The sequence below is a fragment of the Glycine max genome, chromosome 15 (assembly GCF_000004515.6).
Source record: "Glycine max cultivar Williams 82 chromosome 15, Glycine_max_v4.0, whole genome shotgun sequence".
In the NCBI taxonomy this organism is placed as follows: Eukaryota; Viridiplantae; Streptophyta; class Magnoliopsida; order Fabales; family Fabaceae; genus Glycine; species Glycine max.
Genome location: NC_038251.2, coordinates 10,937,868 through 10,957,454, shown reverse-complemented (window position 1 = coordinate 10,957,454; position 19,587 = coordinate 10,937,868). Strand labels below are relative to the sequence as shown.

General features: G+C 34.9%; 2 protein-coding genes across 2 annotated transcripts; one reads left to right on the top strand and one right to left on the bottom strand.

Annotated features, from left to right (window-relative positions):
- Positions 1 to 463: 463 nt before the first annotated feature.
- Positions 464 to 8,332, bottom strand: LOC100806371 (DEAD-box ATP-dependent RNA helicase 40). Its single transcript, XM_006597616.4, has 8 exons — positions 8,135 to 8,332; positions 6,569 to 7,892; positions 5,187 to 5,408; positions 4,736 to 4,804; positions 3,931 to 4,200; positions 3,480 to 3,830; positions 2,197 to 2,474; positions 464 to 2,001 (listed from the first exon to the last, which is right to left on the bottom strand). The coding sequence occupies exons 2-8, from the start codon at positions 7,865 to 7,867 to the stop codon at positions 885 to 887; spliced, it is 3,606 nt and encodes a 1,201-aa protein (XP_006597679.1). The 5' UTR covers positions 7,868 to 7,892; positions 8,135 to 8,332; the 3' UTR covers positions 464 to 884.
- Positions 8,333 to 11,296: 2,964 nt separating this feature from the next.
- On the top strand, positions 11,297 to 16,260 carry LOC100783936 (probable ribose-5-phosphate isomerase 4, chloroplastic). Its single transcript, XM_003546248.5, has 9 exons — positions 11,297 to 11,612; positions 12,131 to 12,258; positions 12,478 to 12,547; positions 12,875 to 12,979; positions 13,064 to 13,159; positions 13,238 to 13,294; positions 15,044 to 15,161; positions 15,256 to 15,322; positions 15,992 to 16,260. The coding sequence occupies exons 1-9, from the start codon at positions 11,451 to 11,453 to the stop codon at positions 16,062 to 16,064; spliced, it is 876 nt and encodes a 291-aa protein (XP_003546296.1). The 5' UTR covers positions 11,297 to 11,450; the 3' UTR covers positions 16,065 to 16,260.
- The last annotated feature ends 3,327 nt before the right edge of the window (positions 16,261 to 19,587 follow it).

Below are 19,587 nucleotides of genomic sequence, written 5' to 3'. Positions count from 1 at the left end.
ATGTGTGAAGTTTATGTTGGCTAGTGTGTGACAGATAAAGGCAAATTTTGCATTAAGGGGAGGGCAGTGGGGTGGGTTTTTAATCAGGTCATATTTTCTTTGGTTCTGGTTACCCTTATTCACGCATGGTTGTTGTGTGGGAAGAATTGGTAACCAGTCTCTATGCTTATGGCTCTCACTTATGTTCACTCTCTTGGTACCTCTTGTACCTTATATTAATATACGACTGCTTTGCCGATTTTAAACACAATTAAATATCAAGTCGTGTTGGAAATACTCCCAACTACTAAAAGATACATTTTAACACATCAGATTTGCTAAATCAAGTTTTCAATTTTAATATCCTTTTATATTTAATAGTTCATTTTTTTTTATTCTTTTACAAATGCCTACACTCGTTAGCAAAAAGCAGAAAAGAAAAGGGAAAGGCAAAAAATTAAACAATAATAACCCCCGAGACAGGTGACTTTGAACTCTAGCCTAGTACAAAACAATAATTGATTCCGCTACAATTGTTTATCCCAATTCCAAAACTAATACGACATATAAAATATTAAATAATGCCCTCCAATTCAACCAACCAAACATTTGCATGTTCCCTTGGCAAATAAGCTTGATGAGCCATCACAATTCACAAAATGATCAAAATTAACCACCTGTGTTACCCATTGAACAACTCTCACTCAATAATGCTGAAGCATATCATATTAGAATGTTCACTCAAATTTCTTACACCACTACCCCCCGAATGAACCTCTTGCCATAAGGTAATCGCCATGTAAAGCCAATCTTAAACAAAAGTGGAAAAAGGTTAACATGACCACCAGTCCACTCAGAAGACAAAAGGTTAGAATGCCTTTTAAGAAAAGAATCGAATCAGGGCTCTAAATATCAGAAGCTGATTGATGACTAAGGTCTGCTACAGCTTCTGGATTACCTGCATCAGTGCTACTAACAACAGGTTGCTGCTCTACTTGTTCAGTTCCCAAAAAGGAATTCCCTTGTGAGCCAGAACCAGAAGACACGGGAAGCATTCTTGGATCTGAAGTTCCTACTTCCTGTGCCCTGAGATCCTTTTGATCAGGAAGTTGTTGATCTGACCTATTACGCCTATCATAACTGGGGCTGCGGCTGTGGCTACGACTGTAACTACGACCACGGCTACGACTGCGGTTACGACGTGGACTAATACTACGGCTATAGCTACGACTACGACCACGAGACCAGCTGCGGCTTCGACTACGGCCCCTGCTCCAACTCCTGCTTCTACTTCTGCTACGACTTCTGCTGCTACTTCTGCTATAATCCCATGTTCTGACTCTTTCAGGGCTACGACTATAACTTCTGCCTCTACCTTTATATGAAACATCTCTTCTATTGTCAAACCTTCCACGTCCACGACCTTGTCCACGCCCATCCATGTTGTACCGGTCATCCATACCACGTTCACCCCTACCCCAACCAACATGCCCACCACGAGGGCCACCAGATCCTCTACCCCTGTTGCCCCTACCAGGAAAGAAATCACCTCTCCCACCTTGCCCGCTACCTCCATCCCTTATGCCACCACGACCACCAAAGCCACCGCCACGTCCACCAAAACTGCCATCCCTCATGCCACCACCACGTCCCCCAAACCCACCGCCACGTCCACCAAAACCACCATCCCTCATGCCACCTCCACGACCGCCAAAGCCACCATCCCTCATGCCACCACGACCACCAGTATCCCAACGCCCACCACCACCACCAGAGTCAAACCGGCTCACCCCACCCCGATCCTTTCCAAAGTTCGATGGCCCACGCAAAGCCATCTGCCTTAACTCTGGAAGCACGTGCTGATTAGCACCCTCCAAAACTTTGATTAAATCACCTGCATGTTTCCAGTCCTGCTCAGAAAAAAAGGTATATGACACTCCAGTAGCACCTGCCCTTCCAGTTCTTCCTATACGGTGCACATAGTCCTCAATTCCAGTGGGGAAATCATAATTTATTACCACCCTGTATCATGGAAAATTCACAAAATTCAACTACAATGCATCATCACACAACTCCCAAACAAAGCTAAGGTCACAACGTACTAAATAAAAGGAACATCATTATCTAGCACATGCAAAAGTCATATAAAAGATTTCATAATATGACCTATTCACTTATATGCTTGAGTATAAGCACTCCAAACACAAACAGGCTAACCTTATATCCTTAATATCAAGCCCACGAGCTGCAACATCAGTAGCAACCAGAATTGGTGACTTCCCAGTCCGGAACTGACTTAAAACCCAGTCTCTCTCACCTTGAGACTTGTCACCATGAATTGCAGCAGCCCCAAAAGTCCGGCCAATACTACGAGCAAGCTGGTCACATAACCTCTTTGTGGAACAAAATATTATGACCTTAGAACCCCGTTCTTGGGATCTGAGGATTTGCTCCAAACGCCTCTGTTTCTCCATTTGTGGAACAACTTCAACATACTGCCAGTTTACAAATTACATATATGCAAGGGAAAAAAGAATATAAGTCACCAAGAAACTTAAAACAAAAATATTGTTCTTCATTTGGAACATATTACAGTAAATTCAGTCAAAGAGAAAAATAAAGATGGATTAGTTAATTCAGTCAAAGAGAGAAGTAAAGATGGATTATTTAATTGATTGCAAATGAAAGTCAGGATACAAGCTCCATGAATACAACCAGACCTAAGCTCAATAGATAATGCAATAAGCCACAACAAACATATCCTAGAAAACGACAATTAAGAAAAAAAAAAAGCAATTCACATTAGCAGGCTGTATTTTAACTTCTGTAAGCAATTATGCATTTTTTTCTGTAATGAAATATAATGCTTGCAATATCCTTTCTATAAAGTATCACATGCTTGCAAAGTGCACTAAATGTGACAACATTTCCCCCTCCTCCAAAAACAGGTAAAATGCATATTTCATCTTACATATCTCGGTGCATAAGGTTCCAACAGTAGTCGGGTCTGGGTAAGAGGTCAGACGTGTGTAGCCTATTTGACCCATGACCACAAGGTCACAAACACAACAATCTTACCGTTGTACCAGGGCTCAGTCTTTTTAGGAAAGTAACCAAAGAGAAGATGCAGAACAGGGAAGATACACATAGCCATATTGAGGTCAAGAGATTGCAATGACCAAAGAGAAGATGCTTTTAGATCAAGTTGAATTGTAAAGCTAAATAGTATCACTGTATCAGTACAAAAGAGCCTGTATTAACCAAGATTTCAGTATTTGGAATTTTTTTTTTAACTTTGACGAGTACTCCTGAAATGGAAATTTGGATATAGAATATAATACATAAATAAATACAAGGAAGAAGCTAACATTTGCAAGTCATAAAAAATGAACACAAAATGGATCAAATTAGTAACTCTGAGCTTGCAAAGTATTGACAAAACAAGATAAAAGTAGAAGTACTATCTATTTTGATTAAATGAATGGCCACTAATTAAATACCTGTGTGATAGCTTTATTTGCAGCAAGCTCGTCTACACTTCCAATGTTAACCTGGACAGGATTAACAAGAAGATCGCTAGCAATCTTTCTTACTTCTTTTGGCCAGGTTGCTGTGTACATGAGAGTTTGTCTGCGTGGTGGAATCTCATTCACAATCTTACGAATTTGAGGCTCAAAACCCATGTCAAGCATTCGGTCAGCCTCATCAAGCACAAGGAGCGAAACTTGCCCAAAGTCAATTTTCTTCATTTCAAGTATATCGTTGAGCCGACCGGGTGTGGCAACAACAATGTCTGCTCCCCGGTCCAACTCTTTTAGTTGAAGGGCTTTAGGTGCTCCACCATACAAGCACTGCAAAGGGAAAAGAAATCAACAGATGCACCAAAGGATTAAGGCAAACACTAATAGACTAAAACTCAACAAAAAGGAAGAGATAACACTTGGGACAAACCGTGCAAGAGACTCGTGATGATCGACCAAATTTGACGACCTCATCTTGGATCTGTGTCGCAAGTTCACGTGTTGGAGCCAAAACCAAGACAGTGGGGCCATTCAGAGAATTGTTACATCGCTGTCTAAGAAGAATGAAGGCAGGCATTAAGTAGCCTAATGTTTTTCCAGAGCCTGTTTTGGCAATTGCGACTATGTCTCTACCTTGTAGTGCAACAGGCCATGTTTGAGCCTGTATTGGTGTTGGACTTGAGAAGCCAGCAGAATATATCTGAAACGAGAGTATATGGCAGCAATCAGACCAATGAATGGTGCACAAATCCAATGCCTTTTGATTCAGAAAACACAAAATTGCATTCAACTGTGATAATTTAGCAAACAAAAAAACTAAAGGACCCATAGGTTATGGTTGCTTACTGAAGCAACTTGAGGCAATTAAAAAAGGCAAAAAAGACATAAGAGGCGGAGCCAATAAGCAACAAATCCCGGGTCACACAGAAATTTGAAGAATGGAGGGCCATCCACCCTTATAGAAGATGCCCAAGAAAGGCTCCAACCATCCCTTTTGCAGGCTCCAAAAATCAGGATAATAGTTGCACGTGTAATTGTGCCAAATGCAGATTAGCAGTGCAGCGTACGACATATGCTCCTGCTCTGGAGCAGATATCGCACCTGCGACAAGCGAAAATAGATAAGTTTAAAAGTAAATTTTAAATTAAAAAAATGGGGAAAAGGAGTAAAACCATTTCTTTCCTAGGAAGCACCAATGCATACAATTCCACATAACAGGAGAACAATAAACTTACCTCTCTCAATATCTCTGGAGGGAACCCAGTAGCATCAAATGTCATGAAAGGAGGTGGAATGTTGTCACCCTGTCCAGTAAGACATAAATATTGATGTAAAGAAAATATAAAGATATACAAGAAATATAAATTTAAAATAAAGTCGGACACTCTACAAGGAAATAAAAACAATAGAACCACAACCAGGCAGTTCATCTGACAACTCACAATATACCTTGAGAAGCTCAAACAGTCGAAAGCAGATCATGTCATACATACATACATACATATGAACAAAGATAGGCTTTGTTTTCAGTTTTGATTTTGAAGCATCTTAATTGTTTGCAACATATGATACAACTAAAACATAAAATCAAATATGTCTAGGGTCTTGTAAAAGCTTGGTCTGTATGCTATCTGTACTAAGATACTGAACTAAATTTCATACACCACTTCCAATAAAAGTACCGACCGTTGCTGTAACTTCATGTTGCTGACAGTAAATTTCAGCTGGTGAGAGATCAGTAGCATCTGAAGATCCCATATAAGGAGGCCTCATTAAAGGGTTAGTAGAGAGAGGTGAAGGTCCTCCTATTGGAGGAACAAACATGCTAGGCACAGCATTCCCAGCAATACCACTTCCATTTCCACTTGGCATTACATTTTGAAAAGGAGTGTTGCCAATCCTCATATCCTGCAATAATGTTTTACATAATCATAAAATATTAAATTAGGATAAAGAACAACCAATATTGGGAGGGAGGATATAATGAATAATCAACTTAAAATTAAAGGATAAAAGAAGGGATGAAGACAGGTGAAGCTTTGAAACATGCATTATCAACACAAAGTAGTGTTGAAGTAGTCAAAGATGAAAGGCACCTTAAAAGCACTAGGAGGTTTAAAACGTTGAGGTAAGATGCAAAAAAATGTATCAACATTAGAAAAAGAGAAAAGGGGTTATGGACTTGTTAAAGTTGTTGTTTAATAATGTTTTATATTTCTAGCTTGTTGTAGAAGCTTGTGGAAGCTCTTAGAAGCTGTCCTGCAATCTGTCACCATAGGCTAGGCTGTAGCCATCATCATGAACTATTTTTTGTACTATCTGTAAATTCTCATATATATATATATATATATATATATATATATATATATATATATATATATATATATATATCAGCAAACTAAGGCTGAGGATCCTTTTTGTGTGCATAGTTTCATACTCAAACATTTCAAGTGGACTGACAGTGTAATAAGTTTTACACAATCATCAAATCACAACCCACCATGTATGATAAGTCTATTGACTTTTAAAATAATTATCTTAAAGTAATTCAAACGGTGATTTATGATTGGATGACAGTATAAAACTGTTTTACATTATCAATGCAAAGGCATTATTTTGCAGTAATATGGCATATTATTAAGAAGTTCACCATTGAAAACCATAAGTTCCTTGCGCTCAATGACACGTATAGTATACCCATCAACTTATCCACCGACCATTACATTAAAGGGTATAAAAGTCATTTAAAATGAATAGATTTTTTCTTTCCACTTCCCCAAGCTATTCTATTCCTACTTTTTTGTATTCTGAGGGGAAGATGTATTTCAGCTAACCACTAATTGCAGCAATTGCACTAAAATTTTTTTTTATAGAAGGTAGTGAGGACCTGAAGGAGATTTCCATATGTTAAATCAGTATTTTAAACAGTCAATGACATTTTATTAGCATTGAAACAACTTTAAAACATCCTTCTAGCAATCAAATACCAACACAAATAATACAATAATTAGTTAAAGTTTGAAAAGTGAAACAATGGTTAAACATCATACTAGAAAGAAAAAAAGTACCTGCTGATTTCTTGGAATGGGTATTGGAGTTATATCTGGCTGCTGACGACCCATTGTTGCCATATCTTTGTTAGAATTATAGTAATATTCATTCCCTGCTCTAACACGTAAGCTATCCTCGGGACCCATCTTTTGGCCAGAAGGAAGGACATTGGATGGATGACCATGCATCATTCCTGGGCTCATCTGGCTATGAAAGTTAGGACCATGTTGGTAATATAAATCAGATCCAGAGGGCGATTGTTGCATACTGTTAGATAAGGCCCTGAATTGTTGTGGTTGGCCAGCATTGACACCTACATTAGGTACTTGACCAGAACCAACTTCGGCAGGAATGTTCTGGTTGTTCTGAACGGGCAAGGCACTCCTTTGTGGATACTGGGATGGCGAATGTCCAACCTGGCTTCCATTTTTAGAATCCACTTCCTCTACCTTTGGATATGTTGTTTGTTGGTTTTCAAAGGGCTGACCGTGCATGTTATGCTGAACCTGCTGGGAGTTAGGTTGCCCAGGTGATACCATGTTTGGCTGACTGTGCTGGGAGTTTGGTTGCCTGGATGTAATTGCATTTTGCTGATACGACATATAATGCATGTTTTGGGGAGTGAATTGATGTGTTTGTGGTTGTACAATGTGTGAACCATGATCCTGAGGCATTCCTTGCACAAAATGCTGGGAATGGATCGCCTGTGGCGGCATCTGACGATGCATTTGCTGTCCTTGAGGCTGCATCATTTGCTGCCTGGCTTGATGTCCTTGAGGCTGCATCATTTGCTGCCCTTGGGGCTGCTGCATCATTTGCTGCCCTTGGGGCTGCTGCATCATTTGCTGCCCTTGGGGCTGCTGCATCATTTGCTGCCCTTGAGGCTGCTGCATCATTTTCTGCCCATGTTGGTTCTGTTGCTGTGCTGCCTGAGCACCGTGAGAGGACTGCTGCTGAGTGACCTGTGCCATATGGGGACTCTGCTGCTGCGGTGGCATAGATTGGCCATGCTGTTGGGTAAGGTGACCCATCTGCTGTTGCGAGGATTGCACCTGCTGCATCTGCTGCCCATGCTGCTGCACCTTTCCACCAGGCTGCACTGTATGAGCCCCTGGTATAGGTGCCAAGCTCGGCGCAGGGCCTGAAGGCACTGGTGGTGTCGGTTTTTCGTATTGCGTAACATTGGTTTCAGGATTCCAATAGTATAAAAGACCAGTGCTGCCATCAATCAACCCCTTCCACGGTTGTGGAAGGGTAGGATCATCAGGTGCATATCTGGGACCAAGCCCAGCAGAAGCTGCCTCCGCTGTCGCCATAACGAATTCCTATATCTATATATCTCTACAATCAAAAACATTGTTCAGAATCCAACACAAACACAACATTTAAATCCTACAGACCTAGCAAGATTGAATTTTAATCTAACACAATCAGAATCTGACGGTTCAATACACGACGAACACAATCCACAATCATGAATTCCTTAAAGAAAGTTAAAAGGATGAAATAAAACACACTCCATGAACCCTATAAAACAATGAGACTAGAATTATTTTACGAGAATAGTGTAAAGCGAAGCATACCTTAGGTTATGTGGGTGAGAATCTATGAGGGTGTGTTGTTAGTAATGAGAGGGCATGGTGGTGGTGGTGGTGGTGGTGGTGGTGGTGCTGTGTGTATCTGAGAAAGAAAAAATTGTGTAAACAAGAAAAGGAATAAGCAGAGGCAGCTTTGGTTTTGTTGAATGCAAATGGGTTAGGGTTGAAGAGAATGAAGATGTAGATGGAGGAGTGGAATTTAAGCTGATTGGGAAATCACGGCTAAGGGACGGCTGTGATCGTCGCATGTCCTTGTGGGTCCGCTTAATATTATTTGGACGCTCCTGATCGTTCTCTGAAGCTCCGTTTTCCAACTACTCACCAACCTTTGCCGGTAGATTTTGCGAACCGGTCAGTGAAAATTAACGATTTTCACTTTTACCCCATCCAAAGACATAATTAATACAAAACTATGGTATCTTTTTTTTTTTATTTAACTGGTATTTTTGTGCGTGCAATGAAACATAGATATTTATTTTATATCACTAAAAACTTAAAATAAATAAATATTTTTACATATATAAATTATAAATTATAATATATTATAATTGAAGTACTTGTGGATTAAAAAAATATAATTAATTTATGAGACTCTATTATGTGTTCAATCAGATTTTTTTTATATAAATTAATTATTAGAAAATTTGATATATATGTTGCACTAATGTTCAAAAATAAAAATTTATAATAAAAGATATTTTTAAATATATTATATATTAGATTTGTGACAAATAATTTACATTGTGATAAAAGGTTGTTTAATGGTTGATAATTTATTTAATAAATGTTAAAATTTAATTTAGAAATAAAGATTAAAAGATAAATTGAAAGAGACAACCTCATGTAAAATTGTTGATAATTTCTCTTTCATTTGATTTTTGAGTGCTTTTGAAATTTAACATTCTTCTGAATTCTAACTACTTGCCTTGTGGAGATAACCCCATATAAAAACTACAACTTGTTGAGTTCACTGATAAAAAGTTTGTCCAACACTTCCCATTTTATCTTATAGCCATAACCATAAAAGTGGTGCTGTAGAATAATAGAAGCTCTATAATTTAGAATACTGTATAAGGATGTATAAGTAGTCCAATTCCTACACAAGAAACCAACCCTCCAATTAGAAAAGTGACATGAAAGATTGTATAAAACATAAAAGTATGAAACAAAAAGTGTTATGCTTGAGCTGCAAAGATGCCCCGTTTATGTTTTTTTTTTACAAGGGCAAGGTTTCTTGCAAGATCATGGCACTCTGACATTAAACGCCAGAGTTATATATTTTTGTAAAAGTGATTGCTAGATTACATTAAATTATGATTTGCTACTTTCATATCATAAAGTACCTTACTAGTTACTACCCCATCTTTTAAATTTAGCAATTGCTTCGTGGGTTTAGATAAACTTCTCAAACAAAAAAAAAACTTATAAGAAAAAATAAGATAAAAAATGAATTAATTTTCTCTCAAAGTTAAAATTAACTTATGCAAAAGTTAGATGAAAGAACTTGCCTAAACTAATTTTAACTTATAAGAGAAGTTTAATTTATCTTACCTTGTTATTTTCCTCTCCTACAAAATTTATCGAAAGCCTTAGTCGTGAACAAGATACAAGAAGTGCTTCTTGATGTAATATGGAATAATTCAGTAGCATGGGGTTGGTTTCAGATTTGACCATTGTGGAGACACTACTTTCAAAACACACAAGGGCTTATTCTTGTGATAGACAGCAATGATCACAATCGTGGCTGGTGAGACTAAAGATGAGTAGCACACGATGCTGAATGAGGTACGTGTGTGTATATATGTATAATTGGATTTTTGTTTCCACTGACAGGATGTGCTAAGAGATGCTGTAGTGCTTTGTTTTTGCAAACAAACAAGATCTTCCCAATGCAATGAATGCTGCTGAAACTCTGATAGGCTTGGCCTAAACTCGAATTATGACATACAAATTACCAACATCTGAAAAGAAGTACTCAAGCAATGACTGTTTTTACTCCTGTTCTGTCTTTACATGATTTTGACTTTGAGTACATGTTATTATTAGAGAGGCAGAGGCAGACAGAGAAAAAGGAAAAAGGAGAAAATTTTTAAATGATTTAGAGATTAATAGATTGTGTATCTTTTGTTTAATATTACCATGTGGCTTGATACATGCGACCGATCTTATCTACGAGGAAAGGTTTGGTTGTAGCTTGACTAGATTGATATAATATAAACTTTTGTTCGCAATAGCTTCATGAATAAAAAGGAAGGATTTTGGATGTATTTATAAGTTCGAGAAAAAAATTAGAATTAATTTTTGTTTTAGAATTAATTATGGACGGCGTTGAAATCAAACTTTTATATTGAATTTTATTTTTAATTTAATTTTATAATAAAAACATTCAAACACAAATATAAAGACTTTTAAATTAATTTTAATCAAAATCAATTTTACAAACATAAATTTTATTCAAAATTAATTTTATTAACCTTCATCCAAACATATACTATAAAGATAAAATTTGAATAATGATTTTTTATTTTCTTTTTAATACTTTTTTGATTTAGACTCCTCTGATATTTCTAAATACATCTTGTTCTGTGAAGTAATTTGATTTGTTTATAAAAACTTTTTTACTTCAAGATAGCGCGTGAAATGTAAGTTTTAAAAAATAGTCTAGTCAAATTAACTTCTATTATTTTTATTAATGAATAAGTTTCTTGGTTTAAAATTTTGAGTTGGTTTTTAGAATTTTTTTTAAGTAATATAAGAAAGTAACAAAATTCACGGGTCCATGCTCTAGTATTTATATATAATATGTTTTAACATTTTACTTTTTAATTATTTCGTGTAAAGTATGGGTATTGGGTATTATGAATACTAATTAAAATATATCTATACAAAATTACATTATTAAAGAAGAAATTTATTAGAAGAAAAAATATAATATTATATAATATTAAAAAGAATAAATAAAAAATATTGAGGAATTATTAATAATAATAATATAAGTTAAAACACTACTTTAAACAATGCATGAAAAAAGTTACAAATTGACAAGATAAATTGAAATCAACAAGGATTTGTTCAATTGCTTAAGTGGTAGTATCTGATTTGGATTCCAATTGATAAAAACAAAAAATTGCCAAACATACTCATCATATTTTATTTTGATGAAATTGCCAAATAAAAAGAATTGGAAAAAAAAAATCGTGTGAAATTGCTTTGCTGTTATCAGGAGAGTGGCCATAGTTCCTTATCCATTATCACTAGCAAAGACTTTGATGAAATTGCAGAGAGTGGGAATTGAAGAGCAATGGCTTCAGTAGCTTCATCATCATCATTTTCTACAAGGCTTCTTCTGCATTCACACACACCTCTAGTATGCAGAAGAAGATGCAGACCCAATTTTCTGAGGATGGTGACTCGCTCCTGTCTCGATGACAGCTCTGCTCTCCTCCGAGCAGCGCAACACACTGTATTAACTATGAATTCATGGATACCATTCTCTGCAATTTTCAAAATTTGTTTACTTTATTGCACTTGTCTTATTGTGATCAATATCTGGTTTTTCATGCCAATTTAACAACTTTAATAATGCTCTCTTTTGTAGATTTTTGAAATATTTGTCAAAATTGTGTTTTGATAATATTTCCAACACCCCTTTTGGTTACTTTGTGTGAATCAGTTGATAAAATGGTGAAACGTACTTAATGATTGGTGATTCCCATTGTTTGCACTGTGTGCTCTTTAAGTTTCTTTCAAATTTTCCTTCTTTTGGTTTTTGCATGCATGTAAGGGGGAAAAAAGTTCACTTCAATTCAATAGCGATTATGCCTATGTCAAGAATTTTTCTTTGTTTTTTTTACAGTGTATATATTTGTCAAAAATTGTGTATTTGTTAAGATTCAAATACCCCATTTTTTATGTTTGATAATTGTCCGTGTTATTGGGAGAGATGACTGAATTTTGTAAACATGTTTTGTTGTTTGGTAGGTGGATACATACGTGAAAAGTGGCATGGTTGTAGGATTGGGGTCTGGTCATGCTTCTGGTATGGCCATTCAGCATTTGGGTAGCCAGCTTCGCACTGGTAATTTGAAGGATATAGTAGGGATTCCCATGTGAGCTCTTCCTCCTTACATTTCTTCTTCCCTTTTAGCTAAAGTGCTATGTTATTTTTAATTTTAAAAAATGATGCTATGTTAAAGTTGAAGTTAAACTATCTTTTTCTGAATTTTGACTACTTCCTTGATATATAGAAAATTTTCTATTAAATGCAAGTATTGGTCAAGATGTAAATTCCACCAAACCACTTGACATCGATGCATTGGTTTATGCAGGTCTGTTTCAAGTGCAAGTGAGGCAGCAAAGGCTGGGATTCCATTGGATACCTACCAAGGAAGTTCTCAAGTATGAACAAAAATAGTCAGCTTCTACATTTTGCTTTTAATGCTGAGTGTTTCTTGTTTTAGAGGGCTCTTGGATGCTTGCCAGATTTTTTAGAAGAATAGGAAGCCTTGTTTGCAATCCCTGGTGAAAATTTTCCAAAAAATATTTTAAAAAAAAACTCTATCTTATATGCATAACTTTGAAGAAATCTTTTGATACAATGAAATTAAATGAAAAGGAAAAAAAGTAATGCTGGACTGTCTTGATGTTTTGTGCATCTTTGGTTTTATTTTTTATAAAGCTGAAATAAATCTTAGTGTAGATTCATTAGCAATTACTCTGTTGTAGATTGATTTTGCATTTGATGATGCTGATGTTATAGAAGAAGGAACACTTGTTGCTATCATTGGGCGCCGGAAATTGCAAGGTGGGGAATCCATAATCCAGGAAAAGGTGAGTTTCTATACCGTTTTTCTCTGTGACGATCAATTATCTTGTATTAATAATTAATTTCCCCCCTTTTTCTTTTGTTTGCAGTCTATAATAAATTCTGCCAATAAATGTGTGTTCATTATCGAAGAAAACCAGTACAAAGGAGGTCTGGAAGGTTCTATTCCAGTTTTAATTCAGTCTGTAAGCAGCTATGCAAAATATTAGTTTATTGATTCTTTCTTGTGTATATCTGTCTTTAATACTCAATTTTTGTTGCAGCTCAACTGGATGACAATTGCTGAAGAGATTGATGATATGTTTCTGGGTGATGCTGAGGTTTCACTCTACATTTACTCTTTTGCTGAGTTTTTACACATGAATATAATAAAGAATGTTTTATCTGGTTGCTTGCTTACCAACCCAAAAAGTGACTATGACATAAAGATCTCCTTATTTGTTTTAAAGATCATGATATTTTGATACAGTTTTCTTTGTTGATAACTGATGTGTATAGATACTGTATGTAACTCGGTAGAGGCTTTTCTATTAAATGATTTAGGATTTTGTAATGTTCCACAACAACAACAACAACAATTCAAAGCTTTTGCCACTAAGTGGGGTTGGCTCCATGCATCAAACATGCCATTGTGTTCTTACCTTAACCAATTCATTGGAGAGGCTATTTAATTCTAGATCTTTTTTCAATGGTTTCACATAAGAGTCTTTCTTGGTCTGCCACTGTACCTCTACCTTTTTCAATGGGCTTCTATAGTCTTTCTCTCTCCTGTCCTAACCATATTTACCATTTTTTCCTCAATAGGCGCCACTAACATTCTCTCTTATATATTCATTCCTTATTGATCCTATCTTTTCCTGTATGACATCCCATCTTAGTTATGATCTATTATTCTGTGCAGAAGTTTTGTACACTACCATCCAATCATTTGTTGGCACATCAAAAGAGTTTGATTATGACTACAATTACATGAGAGGTCATACTCTTTTGGTGAAATGGCAACACATCATAGGATGATAGTGTAATAAAGTTTTCAATAAGCAGTGGATCAAAATTAAAGCAAGATTTAAGATTTATTACCCTGCTTTCAAGAGGATCAAAGGAGTAAGTTAATACAATGATGCAGTTATTGGGACCTCCCTATTTGGTTCACTTGATCAATAAATACTCCCTTTGTTTAGTAAGCAATCATTTTTTTTCTTCATTATAATGTTTCTCTAGACAAGAAAATCGCTGTTTATCCCCAAAAGCAACTATAAATTCACAGCAGTACCCCATAGCAATTAGCCACATGCAAAACCCTTTTTTGGGGCCCTGGCCAGTGAATAGACAGAAATGGATGAAAGGAGTCAAACATATTCATTATTCTAAAAATTGTTAAAAGAAACCCAATTACAAAGTTGCTAATGGAACTGAACAATCACAATGCTAAAGGAAGATTATTTGTCTCTGAAGAAAACAAATGATACAGACATCAACAGGAATAGCCTTGTCAATCCTACAATTCTGTAACAGATAATTTATATTAATTCTAAAAAGTGTCATAGTCCAAACAAAAGCCTTTACCCTTTTGAGAAACTAAACTTTCCAGGACTTAGATATCAAAAGGTTTTGAACAGTGGGATTTTGAATCAGAAACTGGAAAAGAAAAAAAAAAAGATGTACTAGAATAAGAACAAGAAGGTTCTAAAAACCATATCCTGTTATCCAGAAAGGTGAAGCAATGACATAACAAGGTTGCTGAATTACAAAAGTGGAACATAATGCCAGAGTTTTTGGTTAGGAGTTTCTTCCTTCCCATCTTTTAAGGGCAGAGTTGTTTTCTTGACTTCTTTTAGAGTGCCAACACATGGTTAATCTGGGTTGGTTTATATTGTGGGCTTATAAAGGGATTGTAAAGCTCTTTTGAGCCGTGTACTCTTCATATGTTTCCTGTATTTTATTTTTATTTGGTCAAGGAGGTTTTCTTATGCTCCTCATATTTCTCTTCATTCTCTTCTCTTAATTATTTTATCAAGAAATTATTTACATTTTGTGATTATATTTATCATGGCTCTTTGTAAATGAAGGTCTGGAGAAGACCATCTATAGGGCAAGCAGGTCCACTAGGAGGTGACTTCCCAGTAGTCACCAAAGAAGGACATAATATTCTTGATGTTATCTTTACATCTCCAATAGAAAACCTCGGTAAGTTCTGCAAGTGTGATGCCTGTTTCAACTTTCAAGTGATAAACCTCAGTATATGTGCTGGTCCATTCCACTGACTTAGTATTACTTGCAGCTGAAGTAGCAAAAAGCCTTGATAAAGTTGATGGTGTTGTGGACCATGGTGTTGTTTCTAAAATCCCGTTAGTTTTCTCTCTTTAACTTTTATACTCTTTTAAATAAGTAGTTGACAGTCACTCTGATTGAACTGAACTAAAGATAAGATGGCCATTCCATCAAAATATCTGATACAGCTTTGTACTTGAAATGATTGGGAGAATGATTTTCTGTTAAACCTGATCTGATTTTGGGATTCAGGCAATATTTCTCTTCCACAATTTTTTATCTAATGCCCTATTTTACTATGTTCCTCAAAATTGGTTAAGAAACTCTCATCAGAAGGTATACCACATTAAACATCAAATGATTCACTCTGACAATTTCATTTATCTTTCTCAGTCTTGCCAGTATTCAAATAAAAACTAATGCTTGACATATGCTTCAAATAATGTTAAGAACTCAGCAATTATGTCCTCTAACTGACCAAAAGAGATGCAAAGAGTATAAATTTTTAATATCTTTTCGTTTTAGAGTTATTGTTTGTCTATAGGTGCACCAATTTTATTAGTCCAAGGAGTAAAATTCAAATGCAACCATGGTCAACATCTCGCTCACTTTAAAACATCACAGTTTCACCAAGTTATTGCCTTGGTTTTGTTAATATTCTTTCTAGACAAAAAGAATCTCAAAAAGTGGTTTGCTTGTAAATATCGACTATTCAACTTATTTATTTCTATTATTATGTAATGCAGATGCACAGTTGTAATTGCTTCTCAGACTGGGCTGAACATTTTGGACAAATTAACTGCAGATATAGTGGGTTAGGCTTCAGAGCTTATAGCTCTGCTTTGCACATGAATGTGTATTTAGTTTTTTTTTTTTCCCTCTTATTTTTCTCTCCATTATGCTTTTTGCCTGCCTGTGCGTTTTCATCCTCCCTTTCCAAAGAAATGAGTAATTGTGACTGTATCAACGCTAGCAAAGGAAGCTTAGGGCTATGTGTTTTTATAATGTTTGTATACATGAAACTTCATTTGTCTTTTTTTCTCTTCTTTCAATTCCCATATGGTTCTATCATCACCATGAATACTGGATGGGACTGGGGGCTGGTTTGTTTACCTTAATCACATTGCATTTTATCAAATCATGTAGATTTACATTTACATAGGTTACAGTCTGTTCTATGAAAAAAACCACTTTAAGATCCTTGAACATAAGGGTGTTATCCGGTTGAATTTTTGCAAAATGAAGTGAATAGATAACAATAACCTTATATGATTACGTGATGCATTTTAGATTTTGAAAATTATCATGCATATATGTGTTTACAGACTTGTACAAAGGGATTGGTCAAGTGGAGTAGGAATAGGTTGCAAGTTCAAATCTTTATTTATTTCTTTGAAATGAGGCAAATGTAAGTATTTTTACAAGCTTTCTCTGTTTTGAACTAGGTCAATTTTCTTTAAATTTGTATTTGCCGAAAATTATCCATGATAAATGAGTATTGAATCACTTTATTTTATCCTCTAAACTTTAATTTTTTCCTTGACTACACACTGCTTCATCCAAGTGTCGGTTGTTTTATTTACATGAGTTCAAATGAAAGTACCGTATGCAGATTCATACGCCCATCGTGTGATACTGATATCAATTAATTAGTAAAAGAACTTCTGGAAGCTATTTTTATCAGAGTGGGAGGAACATATTAGTAATGTATAACTATAGATGAATTATTAAGATTAAAAGGTTTTTAAAGTTATATAATCATTTTAAAAAGTTCATATATAACTTGTGTGTTGTAATCTTAATCATTAATATTTATTCTGACTCTCATAAAAAGGACTTTCTATCTATGCATGCATATGTCTCGTGTGTGAGTGTATAAAAACTCTTTTAATGTTCTAAACCTAGTACAATTTTAATTAATTTTGCATTAAACACTTAAATTCTACTACCTCTAAAGAAAAAATGTATGCAAGTCCAAATTTAGGTATAAAGCAATTTCACATAATAAATGCTTGAATCGATCGGTTCTAACTTCTAAGATGTCTGCAGGAGAAAATACATGACATGAACTGCATGCAAACACGAGCTAATCCATTGTTCAGCTAATCCAAACTTTTGCAATATCTAAAAAGAATTTTACTTAAAGCATTATTGTGCCTAACATAGAATCTAACCCTAAGTAGGTTAAATATATGTTTTTAGTTTTTGCAAATGAGAAAAATGTTAGTTTTTTGAAAAAACATGTCTTTAATTTTTTATTTATGAAAAATATGTTAAATGTAGTCATCTTTTTTACTTCAGTTAAATGAGTTAGCAATAAGGACCATACCTTACATTTTCATAAATAAGGGACTAAAAGAAAACAATTTTTTAAGAATTAGAAACAAACATTTCTCTTTATAAAAACAAATTATTTTTAACCCAAATAAGTAAATATACATGTGAGAATGTGTTAGAACATGTAGAAACTTTGAATTAAGGCATCCAAAGTTGTGAATGTAGGTTGACATGAGTGTTTAAAGATTCGATATGAAATTTCACCTTTTTCATATTTGTGTGTTAAAATTCCCTTTGACTCGACTTTTTTCACTTGGTGGACAACCCTCCTTAGAGAAATCCCATAGAACCTAAGGTCAAGTTGAGTAGTTGCAATTGGATGAAATTACTTATAATTCGAGCCTATGTAGTAATTCTCCGAGTTGGCCTTTGTTGACAACCTTAGCATGCCATTGGTGGCCTACTCGTTAGTTTGGGGTGTCTCCTGGCTCTATCACTTTCTGGAGAAAAAAAAACTTACAAGTTACAAGCATGCTTATATAAAAGTAAAAGTCACATAAGAATGAAAATAAATTAGGACCATTGGCTCCCCGCGAGACTTGAGGTTTCCCTACATCCTTTGAGTCAACTATGAGACTAATCCTAGATCCAAGACTTAATCATATTTAAAGTTTTTCACTACTTTCCATGAGTGTACAACAGAATCATATTTTTGTTGTATATGTTTGGGGTGAAAAAACACATGTAGCAGAACCACGATTCTATTTTAAAAGTATACAATAAAATTGTCTTTCTGTTGTATTTTTTCCACCCCAAATATATGCAATGGAAACACAATTATGTTGTAAAAGTATATAATGAAATCATGTGTTCCCTTCTACTTTTTCCACCCCAAATATATGCAATGGAAACCCAATTTTGTTGTATAAATATACAACAAAATCGTGTTTTTGTTGATTTCTTTGACTAGGCATAAATTTTGATTCATATGTCTGATTTCAGTATACAATATGTCTATTTTGAGAGGAATGTGTGATAAGTCCTTGACTTATTCCAAAAAAAATTCCAAAAAAGCTTTCCTTCTATGAAAAAATTCCCACCCCTATTATTTTTTTTTTTCCAAAATAAAATTTAAAATTTAAATTAACAAAAAAACCATTTGTTTTTAGTAAACATTAACTAAAAATCCATATTAATAAAAAAAAATTAACAAATATTTAAAACTAAAAAACATAAATTAACAAATAATTAAATTAAGGGGAGGGAAATGTAGGAGGTGGGGTGTGAAGAAAAAATGGAGGGAGAAGAAGACAACAAAAGTTAGCGGGTAGAGAAGTGGAAGGGAAGTGGAGGTGAGAAGAAATGATGTCAGGGTGGATAGGCTTTTGAAAAACTAGGGGGTGAAAATAGAACTAAGGAGTGAGAATAGCAACTTCCAGATTGGCTTAGGGATTAAGTTTGAGCCCAAGGCCAATAATAGCCCAGAAGCATTGCAAGGCTGTCTCTTAAATCGAGGCTCTTGCTATTTACACTATGTTTTTCTAAGTTCACCTCATACCCCTTTTCTACCTCTTAATTACCCATTATACCCTTTCTCTTAAAGAAGTACACCCCTTTTGATTTCCAAAAATTTATTTCCAAAGTTACATATATCTATTCCAGAAATATATCTCTAGAACTATGATTCATATAATCATTGACACTAGATCATTGACGTTGATGTAGACTTAGATGAATACACTTAAAGGAAAGAAACTATCACCAAAAGCTTTGCTTTGTAACTAAGGTGTATAATATATGAAGTTAGTGATGAATATACCCTAAAATGCATTGCCATAGGAAGGAATACGAAAAATGTTGTATAATAATGGTGAAAACATGATATTATATAATGAATATACGATGAAGATATTTTAAAATTAGGGTTTAAAGAATAATAAAGATAAGATAAAGATAAGATTTTAGATTGGATTTAAAGAACACTAATGATAAGATGAAAATAAGACTAACAAAAATGGATATAAGATAATCTTTTATCTTTTTTTTATTTCTCATCAATCATCTT

Excerpts from the sequence above, each read along its gene's own strand:
- LOC100783936 (XM_003546248.5), top strand. The coding sequence starts at position 11,451 with ATGGCTTCAGTAGCTTCATCATCATCATTTTCTACAAGGCTTCTTCTG. Across the intron at positions 12,548-12,874 it reads CCTACCAAGGAAGTTCTCAA|ATTGATTTTGCATTTGATGA; the intron begins GTATGAACAAAA and ends ACTCTGTTGTAG. Across the intron at positions 13,160-13,237 it reads TTCCAGTTTTAATTCAGTCT|CTCAACTGGATGACAATTGC; the intron begins GTAAGCAGCTAT and ends TTTTTGTTGCAG.
- LOC100806371 (XM_006597616.4), bottom strand. The coding sequence starts at position 7,867 with ATGGCGACAGCGGAGGCAGCTTCTGCTGGGCTTGGTCCCAGATATGCA. Across the intron at positions 4,805-5,186 it reads AACATGAAGTTACAGCAACG|GGTGACAACATTCCACCTCC; the intron begins GTCGGTACTTTT and ends CTTACTGGACAG. Across the intron at positions 2,475-3,479 it reads CAAATAAAGCTATCACACAG|TATGTTGAAGTTGTTCCACA; the intron begins GTATTTAATTAG and ends GTAAACTGGCAG.